General features: G+C 46.6%; 1 protein-coding gene across 2 annotated transcripts in view; it reads right to left on the reverse strand.

Annotated features, from left to right (window-relative positions):
• The window catches only part of SLC22A15 (solute carrier family 22 member 15), a gene marked incomplete at its 5' end in the record, with an annotated part of 38,016 nt that extends 36,513 nt beyond the window's left edge, over nt 1–1,503 (reverse strand). For both annotated transcript variants that reach the window (XM_083854639.1, XM_083854640.1), the window contains one exon: nt 1,417–1,503. In XM_083854639.1, coding sequence (XP_083710765.1) covers nt 1,417–1,503 — 87 coding nt within the window. The remainder of the gene's footprint in view (nt 1–1,416) is intronic.
• Between the last annotated feature and the right edge of the window lie 19,672 nt (nt 1,504–21,175).

Genomic DNA, 21,175 nt, shown 5'->3' on the forward strand with positions numbered 1-21,175 from the left:
GAACAACCAATGTCGAATTTTAAGGAATTAATCAGATAAATCAGTATAAAAAGAAAGAGGAAAAATAAAACACTACAAGGAAATAGAAACCTACAAAGCTTTTACTGTTTTTCATCATAACTTTGCAACAAAGTATAGAGTTCCCATCCAACAGGACTAGGCATCTGAACTTTCTTTGGTCATGTCATAAAGCTTCTTAATATTTCAGTCAGTCTTAATATTTCAGTCAGGTAGGGGTTACCAGGAGAAGACATCTTCAGTCTCACAGCTCATGACTGGAAGTTCTTGATTAGTACAAAATACGGGTCAGCAGAGGAGGGAGGACATCTAAGTTCTCCTCTTCCTTCCTTCAACTGTTAAAATTTCCACAGTGGAAGTAACCCAGCACTTGTCAGTCTAGATGAATTCATGACAATGAAGTTTTTGATGCCAGCATGGGGTAAATCAGACTTCTGTCACATTGAAACCACACTTCAGTCCTACGCCTGACTGTGACAGTACACGTATTATTCTTGTCTTCCTCACAGGAATATGCACAAAGATGAAGCAAAATCGAAAAGCGACAAAACGTGGCTGCAGAGCACGTCACTTGCTCATGCAGTCTGAAACTCTCTCTCCACAGAGTCTGTCTCTTCTAGAACACTAGTAGTCTTCTTCTATCACTCTACAGTTATTTTGGACTCTACTTTTATCACAAAACTTAAGAGAGTTCCAGTTTTGGATCTCACAAACCTGACTACCCAAAATTGTAGGGCCTGATCCAAATAACTAATGGAGAGACACTGCCCCTGTATTCTACGAGATAAGTCGGGGCAAATCAAAGCACCATGAGCAATCTTCACCTGTCAGCTGGTTCCATGAAAGCTTCTGCACACAGAGCTATCAGTGGCCACCTGTCACCTTATCAGTGACAATCAAGCCACACTCAACCTGGAAATTCCCAGTCTAGCCCATTAACTCCAGGTGGTGCAGGACTCCCAGCACAGCCTCTTACAGAAGTCCACGTCTTCCAGCCCAGGTCACGGAAACCTCAGTTTAACCTCAGCCAGCCCTTCACCTGACCAGCTCCTGATGTGCTCCACGAGTGGCACGAGGTGTAATTGCTCAGGCAACGCGGCACAGGGAGCATCAGCTGCTTGCCCCAAATTCACTCTGCAGAACTGAGCGCTGCCTTTGGGCAGAGGTCACCTGTGTCCCAGGAGCGCAGCACGCTGCTGGCAGGTCAGACCCCGAGGGGAAGCCTTTCTAGTGCCATCAGCAGAAGCTCTCCCACGGCAGCCTTCGCCCCGGGCTGCATCACCCGCAGGAACATCACCCAGCACTTTGGGAACAGCTGTCCCGCCGCGCCCAGAGCATCCCCTCCCGGCACTGCCTCCCCCCTGGAGACAAGAGCGGGCGGGAAGGGCGGCCTCTCACCTGGAGGAGCACGGCCAGCAGGACGCACAGGTACACCTGGTAAGGGCCCATCTGCCCCACCAGCGGGAACGCCTCCTCCACCTCCATCCCGCTCCCCGCCCGCCGCGCAGCTCCCACCGGCGGCCGCCGAGCAGCGCATCCCCGGGGCGGGGCGGGGCGGGGCCGGGAGCGGCGGCCGGGCCCTCGCTGAGCGGGAGCAGGAGGAGGAGAAGGAGAGGGAGAGAGGAGGAGGAGGGAAGGGCGGGAGGCGCGATGCGGAGCTCTTGCGCAGGCTCCGGGGAGAGCAGCCGGGATGCGGCCGCCGGGGAACCGGAAACGCGCTCGGGCTCAGCGCAGGCGCAGGGCTGGGATTGCATGGTTTGGGATGGGGCGTGTGGGGCGCGGTGCGGGGCTCGGGGTAGTGCGAGGGGGAGTGTGAGGGCTGTGTGAGGGGCTGTGCGAGGGGCTGTGCGAGGGGCAGTGCGAGGGCTGTGTGAGGGGCAGTGTGAGGGGCTGTGTGAGGGGCAGTGCGAGGGGCAGTGTGAGGGGCAGTGCGAGGGGCAGTGCGAGGGGCAGTGCGAGGGGCAGTGCGAGGGGCTGTGCGGGGGGCAGTGCGAGGGGCTGTGCGGGGGGCAGTGCGAGGGGCTGTGCGAGGGGCTGTGCGAGGGGCAGTGCGAGGGGCAGTGTGAGGGGCTGTGCGGGGGGCAGTGCGAGGGCAGTGTGAGGGGCAGTGTGAGGGGCAGTGCGAGGGCTGTGTGAGGGGCAGTGCGAGGGGCAGTGCGAGGGGCAGTGCGAGGGGCTGTGCGGGGGGCAGTGCGAGGGGCTGTGCGAGGGGCTGTGCGAGGGGCTGTGTGAGGGGCTGTGTGAGGGGCTGTGTGAGGGCTGTGTGAGGGGCTGTGTGAGGGCTGTGTGAGGGCTGTGTGAGGGGCAGTGCGAGGGGCAGTGCGAGGGGCAGTGCGAGGGGCAGTGCGAGGGCTGTGCGAGGGCTGTGTGAGGGGCAGTGTGAGGGGCTGTGTGAGGGGCAGTGCGAGGGGCAGTGTGAGGGCTGTGCGAGGGGCAGTGCGAGGGGCAGTGTGAGGGCTGTGCGAGGGCTGTGTGAGGGGCAGTGTGAGGGGCAGTGCGAGGGGCTGTGCGGGGGGCAGTGCGAGGGGCAGTGCGAGGGGCAGTGTGAGGGGCAGTGCGAGGGGCAGTGCGAGGGCTGTGTGAAGGGCTGTGTGAAGGCGCTGTCCGCCGGGTAGTGCCGGGGTCCCTCACAGTGAGCGGGCTCGGCGATGGGGAAGAGGGTGTGACATGCAGGGGGGATGTGCCCCCTGAGGTCACACCTGGGCACAGCTCTTGGGAAGGGGAAAGGACACAGAGCTGTTGCCTCTGCACCCTTGGTTAGACCAGGGCAGCACGCTGGGCTGGGCGAGAAGGCTGCGCTGGATCCATCCTGGCGCTGTGGTCCGGGTTTTATGGCATTGTCCGGGCAGCAGCTGGGCTCCCATCCCCAGTGTCATCCAACAAAGCACAGGGGAGTCACTGTGCGCTCACTGGTTTGCACCGCACTGAACAGGGTGGGAAGCTGCACCTGCATCGTGCGCGCTCCTTAAGTTCCATCAGTTCACAGGGAACCCCAAAATGCTGGCACACCTCAGCTGGGGAATATTTTGTAATGATACTTCATAGCCTACCTGCCGATAGTTGGGGAGCAAAAAAAAAAAAAAAGGCAAGCCGAATCTGACATAAGGCTATTATTATGTAGGTGCCACTAGAGGTCAGTTCTGGACCCACACAAACCTTTCTGTTCTTGATTTAATGCCCGGTGAGGACATGCCTCTCTCCATTACACTAGTCTCCACAAAAGTGTGTGTATTTTATGAAAAGAATTTTCAGAGCATTCATTGTGAATGTGGGGTAGAAGTTCTCACTTAGAAGTAAGGGGATTGGTTTGGGAAGGAGCATGAACTCTAGTGCATAGAGAAAGGAAGGGAGATAAATACAAGTGAAATAGTCATCTTGCAGAACAGCAGTGAGCTTTTCATGGTCCATTTTCATTACACCTTTACAATAAAGCTCCAGGAACATGAAACAACTTAGATTGTTGAGACTTTTTTTTTTTTACCTAGTGGTACCGAGAAGCAGCAGCAACATCTTTATGCCTGTTGCTTTTATTGTATGGACAATGGAAAGGAAGAGAGTTGTTGTGAGCTGTGACCTTTAGGACCATGCCAGGAGCCTGAGAAATAGTACCATTTCTGTGCTGAAAAAAAATCTTGGCAAATCGACAATCATCAAAGCAATTTACTCTTAAAATTAAATTCACCTTTGCCCTAAGCACCTCTTTTCATATTTGAGGCTTAGTACAGATTGATTAAAGGCAAAACAGCAAAGGATTTCTGAAATGTCAGGACCTTTCTGCTGTTCACCCAACTGCACTTGTCTCATTTTATTGCTCAGCTAAGAGGAGGACATGTCCTTGTGTTTGGGAGCTCTGCACTCATCTCCCCTGCAGCCTTCCCTCTCACCGGTTCAGCCACACTCTGTGGCAACCACAGCTTTATTCCAGCTTGTCCAGCAACAGAGAACTTTACCATCAACACCCAGCTCCTCTGACTCTTGAGCAAAGGTGAACAGACCCTCGGGAAGGAGGTGGTGCGTGGCTCCCTGTCAGGGTTGTGCTGCCTCCCGGATTGCTGTGTGCACCCTGCATTCCCCAGGCACCTGTCTCATTTAGAACCTCCAGCACTCCTGCCTGGGGGTTTTCCTTCCTATGCTCTCCACTTGCTTACAGCCACCCAAGCTCCAGGCTCTGCCTGCTGTATGGGCAGCAATTAAGAACCGTCAGCTTTCTGTATTCACTTCCATGGGGTGCTGCCTTCCAGATGATGTTTCTGCTCTGCTCCTGCCACGCCTCTGATGAGATAATGCCTCTGACTCCCACAGCCTCCAGTCACGACCATGGTGAAGTTACAGCATTGGCTTACACATAACACTGTGCAACAATGCCCTGTGCCTGGGGAAAACAGCTGTCAGGGAGCTGGCTCCTCTGTGCTGCTTCCCAAACTGAGTCCAGGAGAGAACCATGGAGGTGATTAAGGGACTGGAACATCTGTTGTGTGAGGAAAGGCTAAGAGCTGGGACTGTCTAGCCTAAAGCTAAGAAGGATCAGAGAAGAACTTCACAATATGTGTAAATAACCTGATAGGAAAGAAGAGGAGGAGCCCAGGCTCTTCTCAGTGCTGCCTTCCAACAGGACAAGAGGCAATTGGGGACAAGTTAAAAAAAACCTCACTGGCAATGAAAAGCCATTGTCCCAGTGGCTTTGGAGGTCAATGTTTTTGGAGAGAATTGGATGCAATGTTTAGAGGTTTCAGTAAACAATAGCACTGCACTCCACTTAGCCAATGATTTGTCCTTGCCGGAGCCCTCAGATCTTCCCAGAGAATTACTGTCTGTGAAGTTCATTAATGTACAATTTGTCCCCTCCTCCCCCTTATTAATAACCATGTCAAATAAAAATACTCTTAATAATCCTGTCTGTGGGGATTTTTTCTTTTAATGAGAGCAATTCAGGCTTCTTACTCAGCCATAAATGTGGTGCCCCCTAGGTTTTTCCACATTGCTCCCAACCCTTGCTCTGTTCCTGCTGCTTCATGGGTTTGTTGCCATTAGAGGCTTACATATGAAATTCATCTGGGCAACCCAAAACTGAGACAGCTGCCTGGCTTCTTTTTCAGCCTTTCTGAAATAATAGTTCCAGATACATTCTGCCCTTTTCTGTCTGTATGTAATGATGACCCTGAGCATTCAAAGTACTGGATAAATGTAAGTGCAAAGGGATAACCCTAAGCTATGTTACTATCTGGGAAACAAACCAACAAAGCACCACAAACAAAAACAAAACAAAAACCCAAAAAAAAAAAAAAAAAAAAAAAAAAAAAAAAAAAAAAAAAAAAAAAGTGAAATCAGATATCTTAGAGCTTTAGAGCTATAAACTCATTCTGGTTCACTGATGTTGTGTTTTCAGATTTGCTATATTCATTTGTAGTTGATTCTGATAACGGCCAGTAATTTTTCTTTGGAAACACAAGCAATAGTAGTTTTTAAAAAGGCCTTAAAAGAACTTTTGATGTTCCTGCCTTCTGGCTGGGGATTTCTTACCTATTCAAAGGTCTCCACACAAATGGTTAAATGAGCAGTTGGCACAGATGAGATCTAAAGATGTTCTGTTCTTGATGGAGGAAGTTTCAGGTCATCCATGAGTGGATATTGTGAGTTAGATATGAAACTCTGTAGCCAGGCAGCTGTAAATGACAGAAGATAAGTGGGTTTAAGTGAAGGACCAAAGTCCGTCAGAGACAAATTGTTCCAAGCTGATATCTGAAGGAAATATTTGCCCTCTCTTGTGATACTCCTGAGTAGGCATTAGCTTTTGGCACAGCAAGAGATGGCATTTGGGCTAGAAAGGACATTTGCAGTCCTGTTACCCTTTTTGTGATCCTGCACTTCATCAGGTTCCCATCCCCTCGTGGCCTCCACCCTCCTACCTCAGAGGCAATATCCACCACATCAGCTGAGCTGAACACTGAACACTAAATGGCAAAAGGCTGAGGTCTGACTGTGGCAGTGAGAATGGCAGCTGTGGGAAGAGTGGTGGAAATCTCTTCCACAAGGATATAAAAGGGTTGTAGTTTATAAAACCTGTTACTATTAAACAAGCCCAGGGCTAAGAAGGGGTCCCTCCTTTAGGATGAAAATAAAGCAGAGGTTCTCTTGATCTCTTAACTTCATCTGGTCCACAGCATGATGACAGGAGCAGAGGGTTGACAGTATCTGCCAGAATGCTTGCCTTTGCTGGCCCCCTGTTACGGAAAATGAAGATTTTTTCCAACCAGACTAATCAGCTGCTCGTTGCAGCTGGCTTACCCCATAATACTATGCAAAGCTAGCATATGGCTCATTACAATATACCCTGACTAAGTGTGCAGCCAAACAATCCACCAAGGCATTTTTGCTTCTCTGATGTGTTGTTTGCACTTTTTGCAAACAAAGCAACAAACAATTCCTTTGGAGGCACTTTTCAATTTTAGATGAGGCTTGGGGATACTGAATTTCTGTCTGAACTGTGAATGATGTTAAAAGCTGATTCCCTATCCCTACCTAGATGGACAGTTGTCTGTTGCAAAACAGATCCAGTTCAGGTTCCTGGGAAATCTGAGCTTGCTCACATATCATGCATCCCTACCTAGATGGACAGTTGTCTGTTGCAAAACAGATCCAGTTCAGGTTCCTGGGAAATCTGAGCTTGCTCACATATCATGCATCTCTGGCAGTGGATAGTTGCTCTCAGGATGTCTCCCCTGGTCATACCCCAAAGTGCAGATCTGTGACCAACACCTTCTTGGCCAGCAGCCTCTGTAACTCTCAATCCTGCTCAGTTTCCCATCACTTGGACATTGCCTGCAGTGTCCTTCCCAGGGTGGGAGCTCTGCTTTAATCACAAACACCATCAGGGGTTTCAGGTTGAGCAAAGGAGTTTATGAAGCATACCTCTGTGCTTAAACATACTAAAATCTTAGACATTAAAAAGAAAAAAACAGGGTAGCCTTAAGAGGCAGGATTGTGGCCTCCCAGCAGCGACTGGGACAGAGATAACAATGTTGAACATAAAGGTGAATGCTTGTACCTCTAAATGGTTCTCTTGAACAGTTGAGCCACACTGCCTTTGAGAGAACCCATGTGTTCTCTGTAGGCTCTTTTCTTTCCAAGCAGTCGTCATTTGGCTGCAGTACTGCTCATAATCTTGACATTTACACCATTTATTCTCTGCCATATCACCAGCATGCAAAAGACTTGTTTGGACCATGTCTCTTGCTCTGGAGACAGGTGAAGATCCCACAGAAATAAGCAGAAGCACTTACAGGTGGTTTGTCTGGCAGAGGCAACAGCACTCTGGATTTGGAGGCAGAGGGGGCATTCGGCAAGTGATAGTTTTTTCACAATTTCCTCAAAATGCAAAAAGTAAGGATAACCTCCTGGATTTCAGCAGCTATTTCTATCCCAGGCATGCCATGTAGTGCAGTACTGGTATTCTGTTTAGTATGTTTGACACACCCCCCCCCCCCCGCCATTAAATTACTTAATCACCACTGCTGAGGTTTTCACGGGAGTAACTTATCTTTCAACAGCAACTTCAAACTGAAAAATAAGGCTTTTGTTCTTGTCCTGCTTTTGCAAAAGAAGTGTGATAATTTAGGAGACCCCTCAAAAAGGAAGATGTGAAGACAGCCCAACAACAGGCAAGTGCTGCTGAGTATGAGGTAGAAGCTCATAGTCAAAATTATCTGAAGCTTGGAGACCTAGGAGCACTGTGGCAGCACCATGGAAAGTCTGATGAGGCTGCTTTTTGGACCTGGTGGGTAGGCACAGACTGTGCTATATGGACTGCCAGGCTCTGGCTGGCACTAGCTCAGGGCTATCCAACATATGATCTAAGGAACTGTGTAGAGGTACCTTAAGCTTCTGCACAAAACAGAGAAAGCAGCCATGGATGATGGGATTCTGTATATTTAGCTCTAGACATGGGAAGTGAGAGATACTCATTATGTGGATAATCAGAATTCCACAAAGAGGTTTTTTGTTTCTCCAAAGAGCTGTAGTTCTCACAGTGATCATGTAGAGCATGTACAAAAGATGCCTGCATGGGAAGACCCTCACTCAATAATACCAGGAAGAGACAGTGACACAATCTGGGCTTTGCAGCAAAGAACACTTTTGAAACTTATGCAGCTAGACAGTGGAAAAAGAGAATCCCAGGTGCTTCCCAATACCCAAGGAAAAAGGAGGTTTAAAGTCATCCTTGTGTTCCCACATCACAGTTAATTTATGGGTTAAAAAAAGACACACAGGCCCCCGTTTCATAGCATCATAGAATTGTTAAGGTTGGAAAAGACCTCTGAGATCAATGAGTCCCTCCATTAGCCCAGCACTGCGATCTTCACCACAAAGCCATGTCCCCAAGTGCCACTTTTAGATGGTTTTGAGCACTTCCAGGTCCCTGGGCAGCCTGTTCCAATACCTGACCACCCTTTCATTGAATAAATTTTACCTAATATCTAATCTAAACCTACCCTGGTTCCACATTTCTCATATTTCTGCTGGGCACCCTCGGCAACTGGCCCTTAGGGGAAAAGAGCAGGGCGGAAAAAAAAAAGGCAAAAGCGAGCCCCTCTGCAGTCAGATGCTCCCTCCCGGCCCCCCAACCCAACGCGAGCGAAACAAACGGGAGGGCGGAACCCTTCCGCCCGACAGAAGGCAGGAAAGCGAGGAAGATGCCTAAATCTCTTTTCAGGACGGGACAAAACCCATCAATAAATGAACAGCTGGCGGAGGGAACAAAGAGCGGCCGCGGCGCCGGCGGGGGCCAGCAGGGGGCGGCCGAGCGCCGCGGGCGCTGCGCGGGGTTGGCATCGCCGCCAATTAGTTCCGCGCAAGCCGCTTGTGCCGGGCGGCGCTGGAGCATCAGCCCTCTTGGCGCCTCTCCTGAAGCGTAGGGCATGACAGCAACCTGCGCATCTTGCCGCTTAAATGTGCTATTTAAATAAGGCACGGCTGAAATCTGGGGTTGGATGCTGTTAGCCCGGATTAATCTTTGTCAGAACGTGAAAAGCGGTCTCGTCGGATGTTTCTGGCAAAAGATATGCAAATTTGCCATTCAGACTTGTAAAGATCTAGTTCTTAATTGCTGTGACTATTAGTCACCCGTGCCCATCACTACATCACACTGTACCAGCATGGAGCTGTAAAATACAACAAAAGCCAAAGAACATTTTCCTACCAGAGGTGAGAGCAGCAGCTGCTCTACAAAGGGTTGACTTCCTCAACATGGCAATGATAAGTACCGATCTTACCAGTGTATTGTCTCTTGGCCACGATGGTCACATTTTCCAGACTGCTGGGGTGTTTTAAATTGCTATAACAGGTAAGGAGTAGCTGCAAAATTTGTTTATGTTGGCAAAACCTAGGAGAAGGGCAGAATGAGACCCTTGCCAAGTCTAAATCACATAGTTGAATTCCTGGAGGTAAATGCATGTGGCAGTTTTATACATTTTTAAGTCTCTGGGCTACTGCACAGAAGCAAATTTGTCTTGAGTTAGCGTAGGCTGAATGGAAGAAATCTTTTAGAAAACTGAAATGGTAGAATCCAAGTCTTATGCAGCAAACTCAAAGACTTTTTAGAAAATCTGGATGATGCTAAAATCTGAGAGTCATCCTTGTCCTCCAAATAGAGAAGGATTTCTCTATATTAAAAATACATGATCTTCTGCATCAACTCATTCTAGAGGAATCCAAAGTACATTCAGCAAGAGGCAACCAGATCTTTCTGGATTTGTGTGATAAAGGAAAGGGAGATCTTATTTTCATTAGTCTTTCTATCCTGAAAAATTTTGGGTGATTCTCTGAACAAACTTGGTGACTCTGCTGCATTCATTCCAGAACAGTTTCTGTACTCTGTAGATCTGTTGGAAATGTGTATACCTCTCCAAAATGTCATGTTGCTGTTCTGTGTGGATTTCAGTAAAAGTTGTTACACAGCTCTGTGAGGGTGGGTTGGGATGTCTTCTTCAATCCAGAGTCAAAGGCCATGGATGTCTGCACTTCAGTTCCTATAAGTGTCTTATGGCCACAGGGAAAGCCCACCCTACCTGTGCTGGCCAGGGTGGGCTGTCTGACTTTGAAATGAGCTCATTCTAAGACCTGACTAGTCCCATTGACCCTTGCCAGTATCATTAGTACACACCTCATACAGAAGTAGCTGTAGTGTGTCTCAACAAAGATCAGTCCTGTCTCTACCACTGACGAGTTGCAGATATCAAGGGGAGACTATAGGCAAGGTGGAAAGTACATTCCAAGATTTCCCACGCCCCTTTCCCAGTCTTCTTGCAACGTGTGGCTGGTTCAGCCACAGCTGATTCCTTCATGGCTAGTAGGTCTGGATAGATTCTCTTCCATTGTCCAGTCCTCTTTGGAAGTCCTGCCCACTCTTCTGTTTGCTGTGTCTTGTAGCAAGGATTTTCCACTGTAACTGCATGTTCTTTGAAAGAGGATCTCCTGCTGTTATCCTGACACCCCCCACCTGCCAATGCCTTGTTCTTCATTTGGTGAAATTGGAGGAGATTTTGCAATCCCCCAATCATGGTCTTCCATTAGACCAGGGTACTCACAGCTTCACTCAACCTGACCTTGAAAACTTCCAGGGATGGGGCCTCCACAGCTTCTCTGGGCAAGCTGTTCCTATGCCTCACCACCCTGTGAGTAAAGAATTATTTCCTAATGTCCAATCTAAATCTCTCTTCTTTCAGTGTAAATCTTGGCTTTTCACTCCATGCCCTTGTGAAAAGTTCCTCTCTAGCTCTATTTTAGGCCCCCTTCATCAGGTACTGGAAGGTGCTCTAAGGTCTCCCCAAAGCATTTTTCCCTCCAGGATGAACAGCCCCAACTTGACTGTCTACTTTGTTACATCTGCTATTCTTTTGGGACATTGTACAGAGAAAGAACTACCTGGGAAAGCTCCTCAGCTGGAAATGCAGGGAGGAAGTACATAAAAGGTTCTCAGATGTGTGATTTTCTGTAACCAGCTCCCAAAGCACTTCTTTCAGTCCAGAGCTGGTCATTTGGAGCAATCTGATTTAGGACTGCTGATATAAATGAAGTAAAAGCTGGAGAGCACTTTGGCTGCCCAAGGTGGTGGTGGTGCTGAATTCAAGCTATGCAGAGCCTTCGTATCTACAGACTACTCAGAAAAGGTTGCAGGCAATGGTCCTGCTCCATTTTCTCCTTCTGTGGGAACTCTGGCCTGTGAGAACAATCCGTCCAGCTGAGTTTGGTCTCCCAGTTTAATTCTTTCCAGTAGTAACAAGCAGGCAGAGAAGGTAGAACACACATTCCTTCTCCCCAAAATCTGGTTATCCACAAGCTGTACTCGTCAGTTGGCCTCAGACTCTGCAATTATTGATGGAATTGCTCTGCTGATCCACCCCCAGACTGATCTCCAGGAGACTTATGTGGAGCTAAGGAAAGGAGTTTCCTGAGCAGGACACAGCTCACACAAGCAACTATATTAGATTCTGGTGGTAAACAACATCAGTAGAAACTGACATCAACTCCAAGCCCCAGTAGTGAGCAGTGATAGAGAACTTCCCTTCTTCAGTTTCCACCACTGACATTCAAGGCCTGAGGACTCCTCTTGGAGACTGGGTTCATTCTCCATCACTTAGCTCCTCTTTGACTCAAACTGCCAAGGAGGACATCTGGTAGCAAAGGGAGTTGATGCTTTTTCTGAGTTGGAAATACAGTGTCTTTATTAGCAGCTGCACTTAGACTTCTTACTAATTTCATCTAGGCCACTGAACAGTTGGAGAATGACAGCAACTCCACTGAGTTTTGAGGGTACAAGTGTACCTAAAGGCTTCAGCTGTATTAACATGTTTGGCTACTGTGTGACAGATCTGCCGTGGGGTATGAATTCAGGGATGGCATCCTAAGAGGAGCTGGCATTTCTGATCGGTTCGTTGGTCACAACACCTGAGGCAGGAGTTTGCATAAGTCTCAGACCCTATTTCCAACGCCTTTAATGATTGCAGTCACTGAAGTGCGTTGTGTCGAGGGGGCAAAGGCTCCATTTGGAGGGATAAAGGAAGCACAAGTGTGAACAGCTGCGTCACTCTGCACTGGGGCTGGGATATCCATCCTAACCCCAGGGTGGGCAAGAGAAAGGGCTCCAAGGTTCTCAGCAGAGATTAACTTCCTCACTGCCTCCCAGTTTGTTTTTTAAATCCTCATGTGTGAGTATGGGGAACCGGATCCCATCTTAAACTACCATATGCCCTACAGTGGAGCAAGAATTCAAAAGTCAGTTTTAGGAAATGGAGGCCATGAGCAAAGCTGATTTTTGTAAGCTCTGTGAGATGCACAGGGAGTCAGCAGCAGTGCTGGAAGATGTTATGAAATCTTTTTCCAGATACAGCTGTGAAATGGACTGCCACTATCCCAGGTCTTTTTGCAAAGATTGGGCTGGCAACATTCCTGCAAGGAGGGGACCAAAGGTAGAAAACTCGCAGTAAGGGTAGACACATTAGAACAACAGAGATCTAGGAGGATAAAATAAAGTCTCTACAAGGATTAGGCTCTTAAATAATTTGTGAGATGCACAGGGAGCCAGATGGATTTTAAACAAAGATTGTAGGGACAAGCTCATTTCTCAATCAAAGAGTACCCTGATCCTGTTGGTGCTTCAGATGTGTGCCACGTTTTTTATACCAAGTGGAAAAAGAAACCCAACTTCTTGGACTTTACTTGCTTTGCTTCCTATGAAATGTGTTTCTAAGGATCAGTTTGTGGAGCTGAAAGAGATGCACGGGACATGAATGGAACATGGTGCAGTGAAACTAATACACTGTAACATTTCCAGTACTCTGAATCAAGTATGGTGCAGAGTGGGCCTGGCAGTTCATTCAAAACCAGCTTACAACTCTTAGACTTGGTATGCACTTGCATAACAGACTCAGCCATTCTGGCCTTGCTAAGCAGGACTTCAATTGTTGTTTCTCTACTGAACATTTTTTCTCTGTCAAAAACTTCATGTCAGTTCAGCCCTGTTTCATTCAAGTTACAGTGCTGAGAGAGGGAAAGCTACCAATGTTTGCTTTCTGTACCAAGAACAATAATGTTGGAAGCACTAATGAAGAGTAGGAAGGGTGTTTTCATAGAAAACATGTTGCCTACGTTTCATCTGAGAATGCGAAAAAACTGTGGTTGCCAGCTCTAAACTTGACAGGTTGCTGCCAAAACAGAAGCATTGCCAATAAAAGCAAGGAAAGATTTGCTAAGAATACAGGCAGAGCTGCTTTTGCTCTTCATGAGTGGAGAACAGTTGGGAAGTGATTAGTCCACAGTGCCACTTGAAACAACTTTATCATATGTGCCATATGGACTTCAATACAAACTTCTCTATAGTTTAATACTTGCTAATAAAGAAATCAACAGAAAGAAGTTAAGTGAGAAAAGTTACGTCTATGTCTATGTAGACTGAAAGGGAAAAAGCAAAAATGGAAATTGAGATGGGGTTTTTTTTTGGCAGAGATGCACTGCTAAACCTACAAGCAAATAGTCAAGAGGTGAGAACCACAGATTTGCCCATGAGGAGGATAGGATACCTAACAATCAGCCAGCATGGATGAAACACCTTCCAGGAAAGGGAATACAACACTTGAGGTAAAATGCAACACCCCCTTCTTCAAAACTTGCTGTAACTTTAGTCATCTGACCAGAGTCCTATGTTCTCCTTTGTCACGTTCTGGCCCATCATGACTGTTTAAATTATATTACCAGTTACATTGTATATGATCAGTTAAGTTATATTCTTAATACCAAAAGAAGGAACCACACTTCATAATTCAGACAAGGATCTATATTTTCAGCTATTTGAAAGTCAATAAAGACTTGTCAATTGAGTCAATTGAGAGCTGTGATCAGAGGCAGGTCAATCTTATAAAGAAACCAAAACATTCAAGGAAGTCAGTTCCTAGACTTTAGGTCTGGGGATTCAGTTTTTCTCTAAACTGGGAAAATCTGGGACCAGATCTAAAATATTTTCACCCCACATGTAAGAACTTACCTTTTGCCAGCCCATCCATGCGTCCGTCCATCCGTCCATCCATCCATCCATCCATCCATCCATCCATCCATCCATCATTAATGCCTCTAAGCAAGAATATTGTATATACACTCACAAATTGCTGTTTTCTTTGGAGTTCCAGTTGAGATCATTTATGTTCCATTTCCAGTTATCTGTAAATAAAACATAACAGTTACAAAGACACCAAAGGAGGGGAAAGGCAGAAATGGAAGAGAGAATAGTCAAGAGAGATTTTTAGATTCAATTAAAAGAAATTTTTCCTTAATTCATGCTACACCAAATCCATATGAGACATTGGGATTTTTTTAGATTAAAAAGTTTATTGAAGCAATTTGAATTTGCATTTTGAAGTTTATCCCATTTCACATCAACTGAACATCCTCACGCCGTGCTCAGTACTTCTAAGATCTATGCATTTACCTAGTGTCAGTCTTAGATTGTCCAAGCTGCACTGGACAAGCCATTTCACCTCTGTGCCTCCATTCCTCCCCATATTCTCCAAGAGGAACCAGAGTATTTTTCTTGCCTACATGCCAGGATTTTCCAGAATCTGCATATTTCCTTATTTTGTCACTGATCTGAAAGCTACTTAAGGTCAATGCAAAGATTTCAACTGATTTCCTTGAGCTTTACCTGAGTTTATAAATTTACTCCCTATAAAATTGCACCATTGGTACTACTGTATCTTACACTGTCTTCTGTCCCTTCTTTAGCTGGCAATAGTCCCGCAGAAGACAGACTGAGTGAAAGCCAAGTGTCAAGCTCCAGATTTCACCCATTGTCTTCTAAAACAACTGAGTTGTAATGCAAATTGTTCTGCTTTGTTAGGAATGAAGTGCAGCAACTCAACAGAAGTGTTTATTCTCAGGGATATTTCTTGATAGACAAGCTGCATTGCACCCAGGCGGGGAGATTTAGCTTTTTGTTACATCCTCAGCGGTGCAAGCTGAAAGGGAGCTTCCCTAGTGAGCAGAAGTATCCATATTTCCTAAGCAGGGAAGGCAATGACAGTTTAAAGCCAAACTCCTGTCAGACAACAGGAAACCTCCCGTTAGCCTCAGAAGCGCCCAGATTTATCTAATGAATCGGCAGCACAGGCAGGGAACTGACCCAAAGCTCACATGAGCAAGAATAGCTCTGCAGATTGGCCCCATGACTCTGCTCCTTCTTTTAGCATTGTCTAAACTCCTTGCATTCATTTAGCCACGTTGATGAATGGTTGTCGACTTTCGCCATTCATCAGTGCTGAGGCTGGGAAACAGCGTGGAGGCGCTTCTGGCCTCTTCAGTCCCATTTGGTTTAACACTCATCTGCTGAGGTCTCTGTTTAGTGCTTAAGGCCCTGACAGGAATCTTTCTGTGGTGAAGATCCAGCACTAGTTAATACTGGAAAGGAATCCCGCCAGACAGAGAAATCCTGCAATGCTTCCTCGGTGTCTCCCAGGCTATAAGGGTTTACCTCTTAACAAGATCGCTGAGATGAACAGATGTGCCCTGACCTGAAAATTCTCAGCGTTTTGATCAGTGTATTAACACACAACACTTGGATTGTCAAAATCATTTACACCTCCAAACACATTCCTTTTGCCAGGCAGTTGGAAGAAGTGTGTTGAATGTTTAAACAAAGGCACTGACCTGTATGTGAGACTCAGCAAGCTCTTTGGATCGCTCACCCTGTAATATTGCTTGTCAAAGCAAGACAGAGGTAGGAGTTCCCAAGCCTGAATTGCCACTCTGGAGTCACACAATACACAGCAAACATTTATTTCTGGCCTAGAAGTGGTGTCACGCGCAGAGAATCCTCTGTAAGCACATGCAAGTGCACCGTGTCAGGTGGATAAGCAGGGAAGGTCAATCATGCCACTCCTCAAGGTGTTTCCCTGGGCTGGGCAAGAGGGGCAGCATTTATGGTCAGATAAAGGTCAGAAATCAATTGGGTTTAGGGCACATTTCTGTGATCTGTTAATAAGCAAGATCATCTTTAGATCCTTTTACAATAGTGTGTTGCGTTATCCTTCCTTGAGGGTTGAAGGGCAGAGATTGAAGATTTCAGTTTCTGTAGCCTGGGATATTTTGTAGAAGCTGCCAATGTCTTATTTCTGTCTGTCAAGTGATCTACCAAAGCCATCAGTTCATCTTGGAGAGGATCCAGAGAATAAGAAAGAAATGGGTAACAATAACTCATTATTAAACCTGGGCTGTTGACTCCTTCCACCAGTGAATAGTTTAGATATCAGGGATCAAAGGCATTGCTTCCAGCAGGAGGCATTTGCACACACATCTGTTTGGCACTAATAAAATAGCTGCTAGACAAAGTGGAGACTCCAGCCTTTGAAACCTATCCATCTGTTGTTTGGGGCTGAGGGCTCACAGTTCCTTGGGCAGCATTTGGAGTGATATTGAGGATCCAGCAAAAGACATGTTTTCTGATGTAGCAGTCTGTGTCAAAGTGGGAAGGAAATATTGGAGGAACTGCTAAGTCAGTTTGCACATGTATTTTAATGCTATTTGTAAAAAGACATCTTCATCCCTAAGGAGACTTCTTTTTTTTTTTTTTATAGCTGGAACCTTTCTGGTTCTTACCCAGTGAGCTTGTGGCAATATAGAAGAGGATGACTGCTTGCACTCCTGTAAGATCTACAGCAAGAATGAGACTACATGGAAAGAAAGCAACTTGCAGAAATGGTGCAGGGGTAGTCTGCTTCAAGTCTCAAAATTATGTGCCTTAGCCTGCAAGGAAGTATTCCTGCTTTGATTTTTTTAATCATCATTGGTTATGGGGCACATGGACATAGAAGTCAAAGCTATCCCTTACACATCTCACTGGAGTAAAAGGTTAAGTAGTGAGTAAGACACACTTGTTGTGGGTAAACCTACCCATATCCCCATGATTTGGGGAAGCCTGCAATGTGTTTGGTGAGTACAGTAACCCCAGTGCAGTAAGAGCTGAGAGAGCTGCTTTTAGGGAAGTTACAATGTATTGGTGCTTATACAAACATACCATGCGTAATAAACACGGGCAGAGAAGAAACATCAACAACAACAAAACTCTCAGTGAGCCTCACTAAAAATCCCTGCAAGTGATCCTACCTGTGGACTGACAGAACTCCAGCTTGCCCAAAGACACAAACTCATTGAAAACCCAGGGAAAGAGTAGCATGGGCTGCTGAACTGAACAAAAAGCACCATCAGAGCAATGGCTGATGTAGAAGAACATGTGTATTTGCCAGAGCTAACAGTTTTCATGAAGCAGGAAAGCCAAATAATAAATCATAATCCAGGACACATCCCACAGAAACAATTCAAGAGACAAGGTGGATAACATACAGGTCATGAGCAGGTGTGGAAGATGCTGGAGGAACAGCACCATTTCATTTCCCAGTGGGATCTCTTCTGCAGAAGGAAAGCACAGCTGTGTAATGGATGGTAAGGTACATGACACAGACTTCCAGTGCAAAGGATTTCTGTAGTGTGACAACAGAGCCAGGGAGATTCACATATGCGAGGCACATCTCTGAAGGCTGCCACTCAGCTGCCATTGTAGTAACTCTGCTCTGAGATCAATGACCAATTTGATTTCTGCTGGACTGCTGACCCAGCTGCCATGCAATACCAACAAAAATGATAAGCAGGAAAATGAGCTGGGAGAAATACATCCATGCGCTGATTATGTATTGGCCAGTAGGAAGGTAAATGCAATTCATAGTAGAAAATGCATTATTCTGTACAAGAAACAGCAACCTATTATGTGCCTGAAACAGCTAAACACATCCTGATCTCGGGAAAGATTCAAAGAAAGCAACTAACATGTTTTAGAAGACGCAAGAGCAGACCCACAACAGCAGGCGGAATTTCAGTACTAATGTGTGCAGTATACTAAAGCAAGGTTATCTGGGTGCCAACATCTACCTGAAGGGTACAGACATCATGACTTAATTGTCTGTCGAGATTGCCACAACAACGTTGGGCCATTTCTCCTGATAATGGCTGGAAAGCTGGCTGCTTTTTATTGCTATGGAGTTGACCAAACAGGATGTGCCTGGCAGCACTGACACAATACCTGTCCAGGAGCAGCATGATGGCTGCTCTCCTAAGGAGGGCAGCCAGGAAGCTGGGGGTGACCTCAAAATAGGCAGAACAGCACCTTCATCCACATGGTCACACAGTTCTGGAGCAGGGCAGAGCAATGACAGTCCACTGACTGTCCTAGACAAGATGAAGTGAGGTCAGAGAGCTCAATCAGAAGCTGTAGGAGATGGGAAGAGCAAGGACAAAGCTGGTTACAACACAGGTCTGGAAAACCAGCCAGTAAGGCAGGATGAGGGAGAGGTACAGCTCCATCTAGATCTGGGCATCTGTACCCTGAGCTTACCTTGGGACTGTGGTAGGCAGCCTAACAAAAGCTGTGTGAGATGCTCGTACTCAGTTTATTGTATGGGATCATGGTGGAGTGCCAGAACATCCTTGTCATATGTGAGGATGAAGAGGTTATTGTAGATCTTATCCAGCTCTATACCAAAATACTTCAAGAAGGTGAAGGCCCTTCAATACTAAGATAAAGTTAGATGGTAACCGCTTTGTGCCATCGGTGAGACTAATGAAGCTGAGTATTGCTGGCCTTGACTATAAAGCCAGAAAACAATGAAGAACATCTATAGATGTTTTTTGACAACATGAAGGGGAAAAGGCAGTGGCAATAAGATCCCTGGCTGTATAACAAAAAATGAAGTATGCAGTCAGTTACAATTCATGATCCTACACATCATTAAAATGATAATTTCTGCAAATGGCTGGACTCTTAGAAACAGAGATACATTAGGGATGTGATGGAAATCAAGGATCTTATGAGAAGATGCAAGAATCAGGCCTCGCACTGTCTTTCAAGGGCAAATCTGTGTATATAATTAAAATCAAACATAATTCATGTCATCAGTACAGACCCAAGTCTGCCTTCACTGTGGGCAATGGGAGATACAGTTTCCAGCCTGAGGCTGCCACCATGATTCACACCTACTATCACAGTGACACCACATGGACAGTGTTGGGCAGATAAGACCTCTGTTTGGTCCTTGAAGTGCCATACACCACAAGGGTCCTTGGTAATTGTGATCAGAGAAATCACAGGCTGGTGATGGACATGGAGAAGGGTGAAAGGAATGCACCACTTTGCAAAAACCTTTCAGTCTTTGCTCATTTCCCAAAATGGAAAACGCCATCAAAGGCAACATAAGAGAACCAGCAGACAGCACACCCAAAGAAACAAGAGCTATGACCAGAAATGGGTGAACCTGTAAATAGCCTCTGCCATCAGCTTATTTGATTGGGAGTTGGGAAGAAAAAGCTGTGGGAACAGCAAGAATGATCAGCTAAATGGATGCAGCAAGAGGAAGGAAAACATCCGTCTGAGAACAGGAACAGTGCAAACAATGAGTAGGAGAGGGATCCAAAGTCTGGCAGACTTGAAAGGCAGTAATAAATGTTGTTTCTAGATGGGGCTGTGTGTTGGTATCTGCAGGGTTTGGCAAGTCAGCAAACATTCAAACAAAACAGACCAACAAAAGCAGCTAAAAAGCAAGAAACAGCAAGTTGTGTGGGCCATGGAGCTGTGAGTGCAGGCTTGGAGGAGGCTGGGCTTTGGAGAACGCACTAGGAAGTCTGTCCAGCCACATGCAGACACAATGACTGCTGTAGCTGCAATGCCTCTAAAACAGCTGTTGTTGGTGAAGCACAGGTTTTGTCTTAGAAACATTGCACTTTTCTTTGCTGTGCATGAAGTCCTACTAAGCAGTGCATGAAGCCATACCTAAAGCTACACTCCAAGCTGAACACACTGCCAGTGGCCCCAGAGACCTGTAAGGCTCTTCTCCTGCTTTATACCCTGTCAGCTCCAGAACAGTGCATGTTTCTAGGAGAACCCCAGGTCCCAACCATACCAAGATCCCTGATTTTCCAATTGTTTTGGTGTTTAGGCTGCTGAGGGTGAGCAAAGTGGTGTGATAAGACGCACTGGAACATCTGACACGAAGCCCGTCTCCAATTCTTTCAAAACAAATAGCATGCAAAAAAGGAGCAGGTTTTAACCAGCCTTGGTTTGCAGCCAACACGGGCACATGGTTAGCTTTAGCAGGACTGGACAGCATATGGCACAGCGACCTGGCTTGTTGTGAATAATGGAGTATAATAAAACCTGTCAAACTGCTATTGGCAGCTAGGGTGAGGAAAAGTCTCAGTGCACAGACAGTTTGAGAAAACCTACTTGTCACTGCCATGCAAAATATTTTATGGCAGTAAATATACATCATGAAGTGTCTTTTAGCCCTGGGTGTTTTATCCTCAGTCCCTGAAGTTCTACAGGAGTCCAGCACAACTGTGGGGATAGCAAAGTGGGGAATGCTAACAGCTGGGGGGGAACAAAAAACAGGTGCATGAGAAGGTGAAGAAGATAAAGAGCCAAGGTCCAGAAGCAAGAACAGCAGGAGGAGTTAGAAGGGCTGGTAGGAAGGCAGAGGAGTGTCATGGCCACCAGCAGGTGTATTGGCTGGGAAACACAAGAAACCTGTTGGCCCGGATGGCAGAGGAGGAAATGGTGTGTACTCAGGGCAGGCAAAGGGAGGAGGAGGCAGGATCCTGTTGGAGAGGGCAGCACTGTCTGTCTCTGGGATGGAGGAGGACTTTGTGGCTGATGGGAGGGCTGCATTTTGTGTGCTAAAGCTTGAATGTGAGGAATCAACAGGGGAATTTCTTTGTTGTTCCATACACAAAGCCAGCAGGGAAATGTGGAATGGGGAAAATGCAGCTCTTTAACTATAAAAGTTCAGCCAGTGCCTGGCCACTGCAGCATCTCTGCAGAGCAGAGGGGGCCATGAACTAGGCTTGTAAGGGCAAATCCAGCTGACTTGCAAGGACTCCAAGTCCCAGTTCCATCCCCAGCCTTGGAAGACTGAAAAGAATTCTGCCAGAGCAACACAGGTCAGAATTAACCTTGAATTTTCGTGTCTTGAGTCATCAGCCTGAGCTTAATTTTACACAGCATCTCTGGAGAAAAGTGAGTATCGCAAGGCTTAAGGGCAGCTCAGCCTGGGCTTCTTTGTGCCCTGTAGTG

This window comes from Zosterops lateralis (genome assembly GCF_965231275.1).
Source record: "Zosterops lateralis genome assembly, chromosome: 2".
Taxonomy (NCBI): domain Eukaryota; kingdom Metazoa; phylum Chordata; class Aves; order Passeriformes; family Zosteropidae; genus Zosterops; species Zosterops lateralis.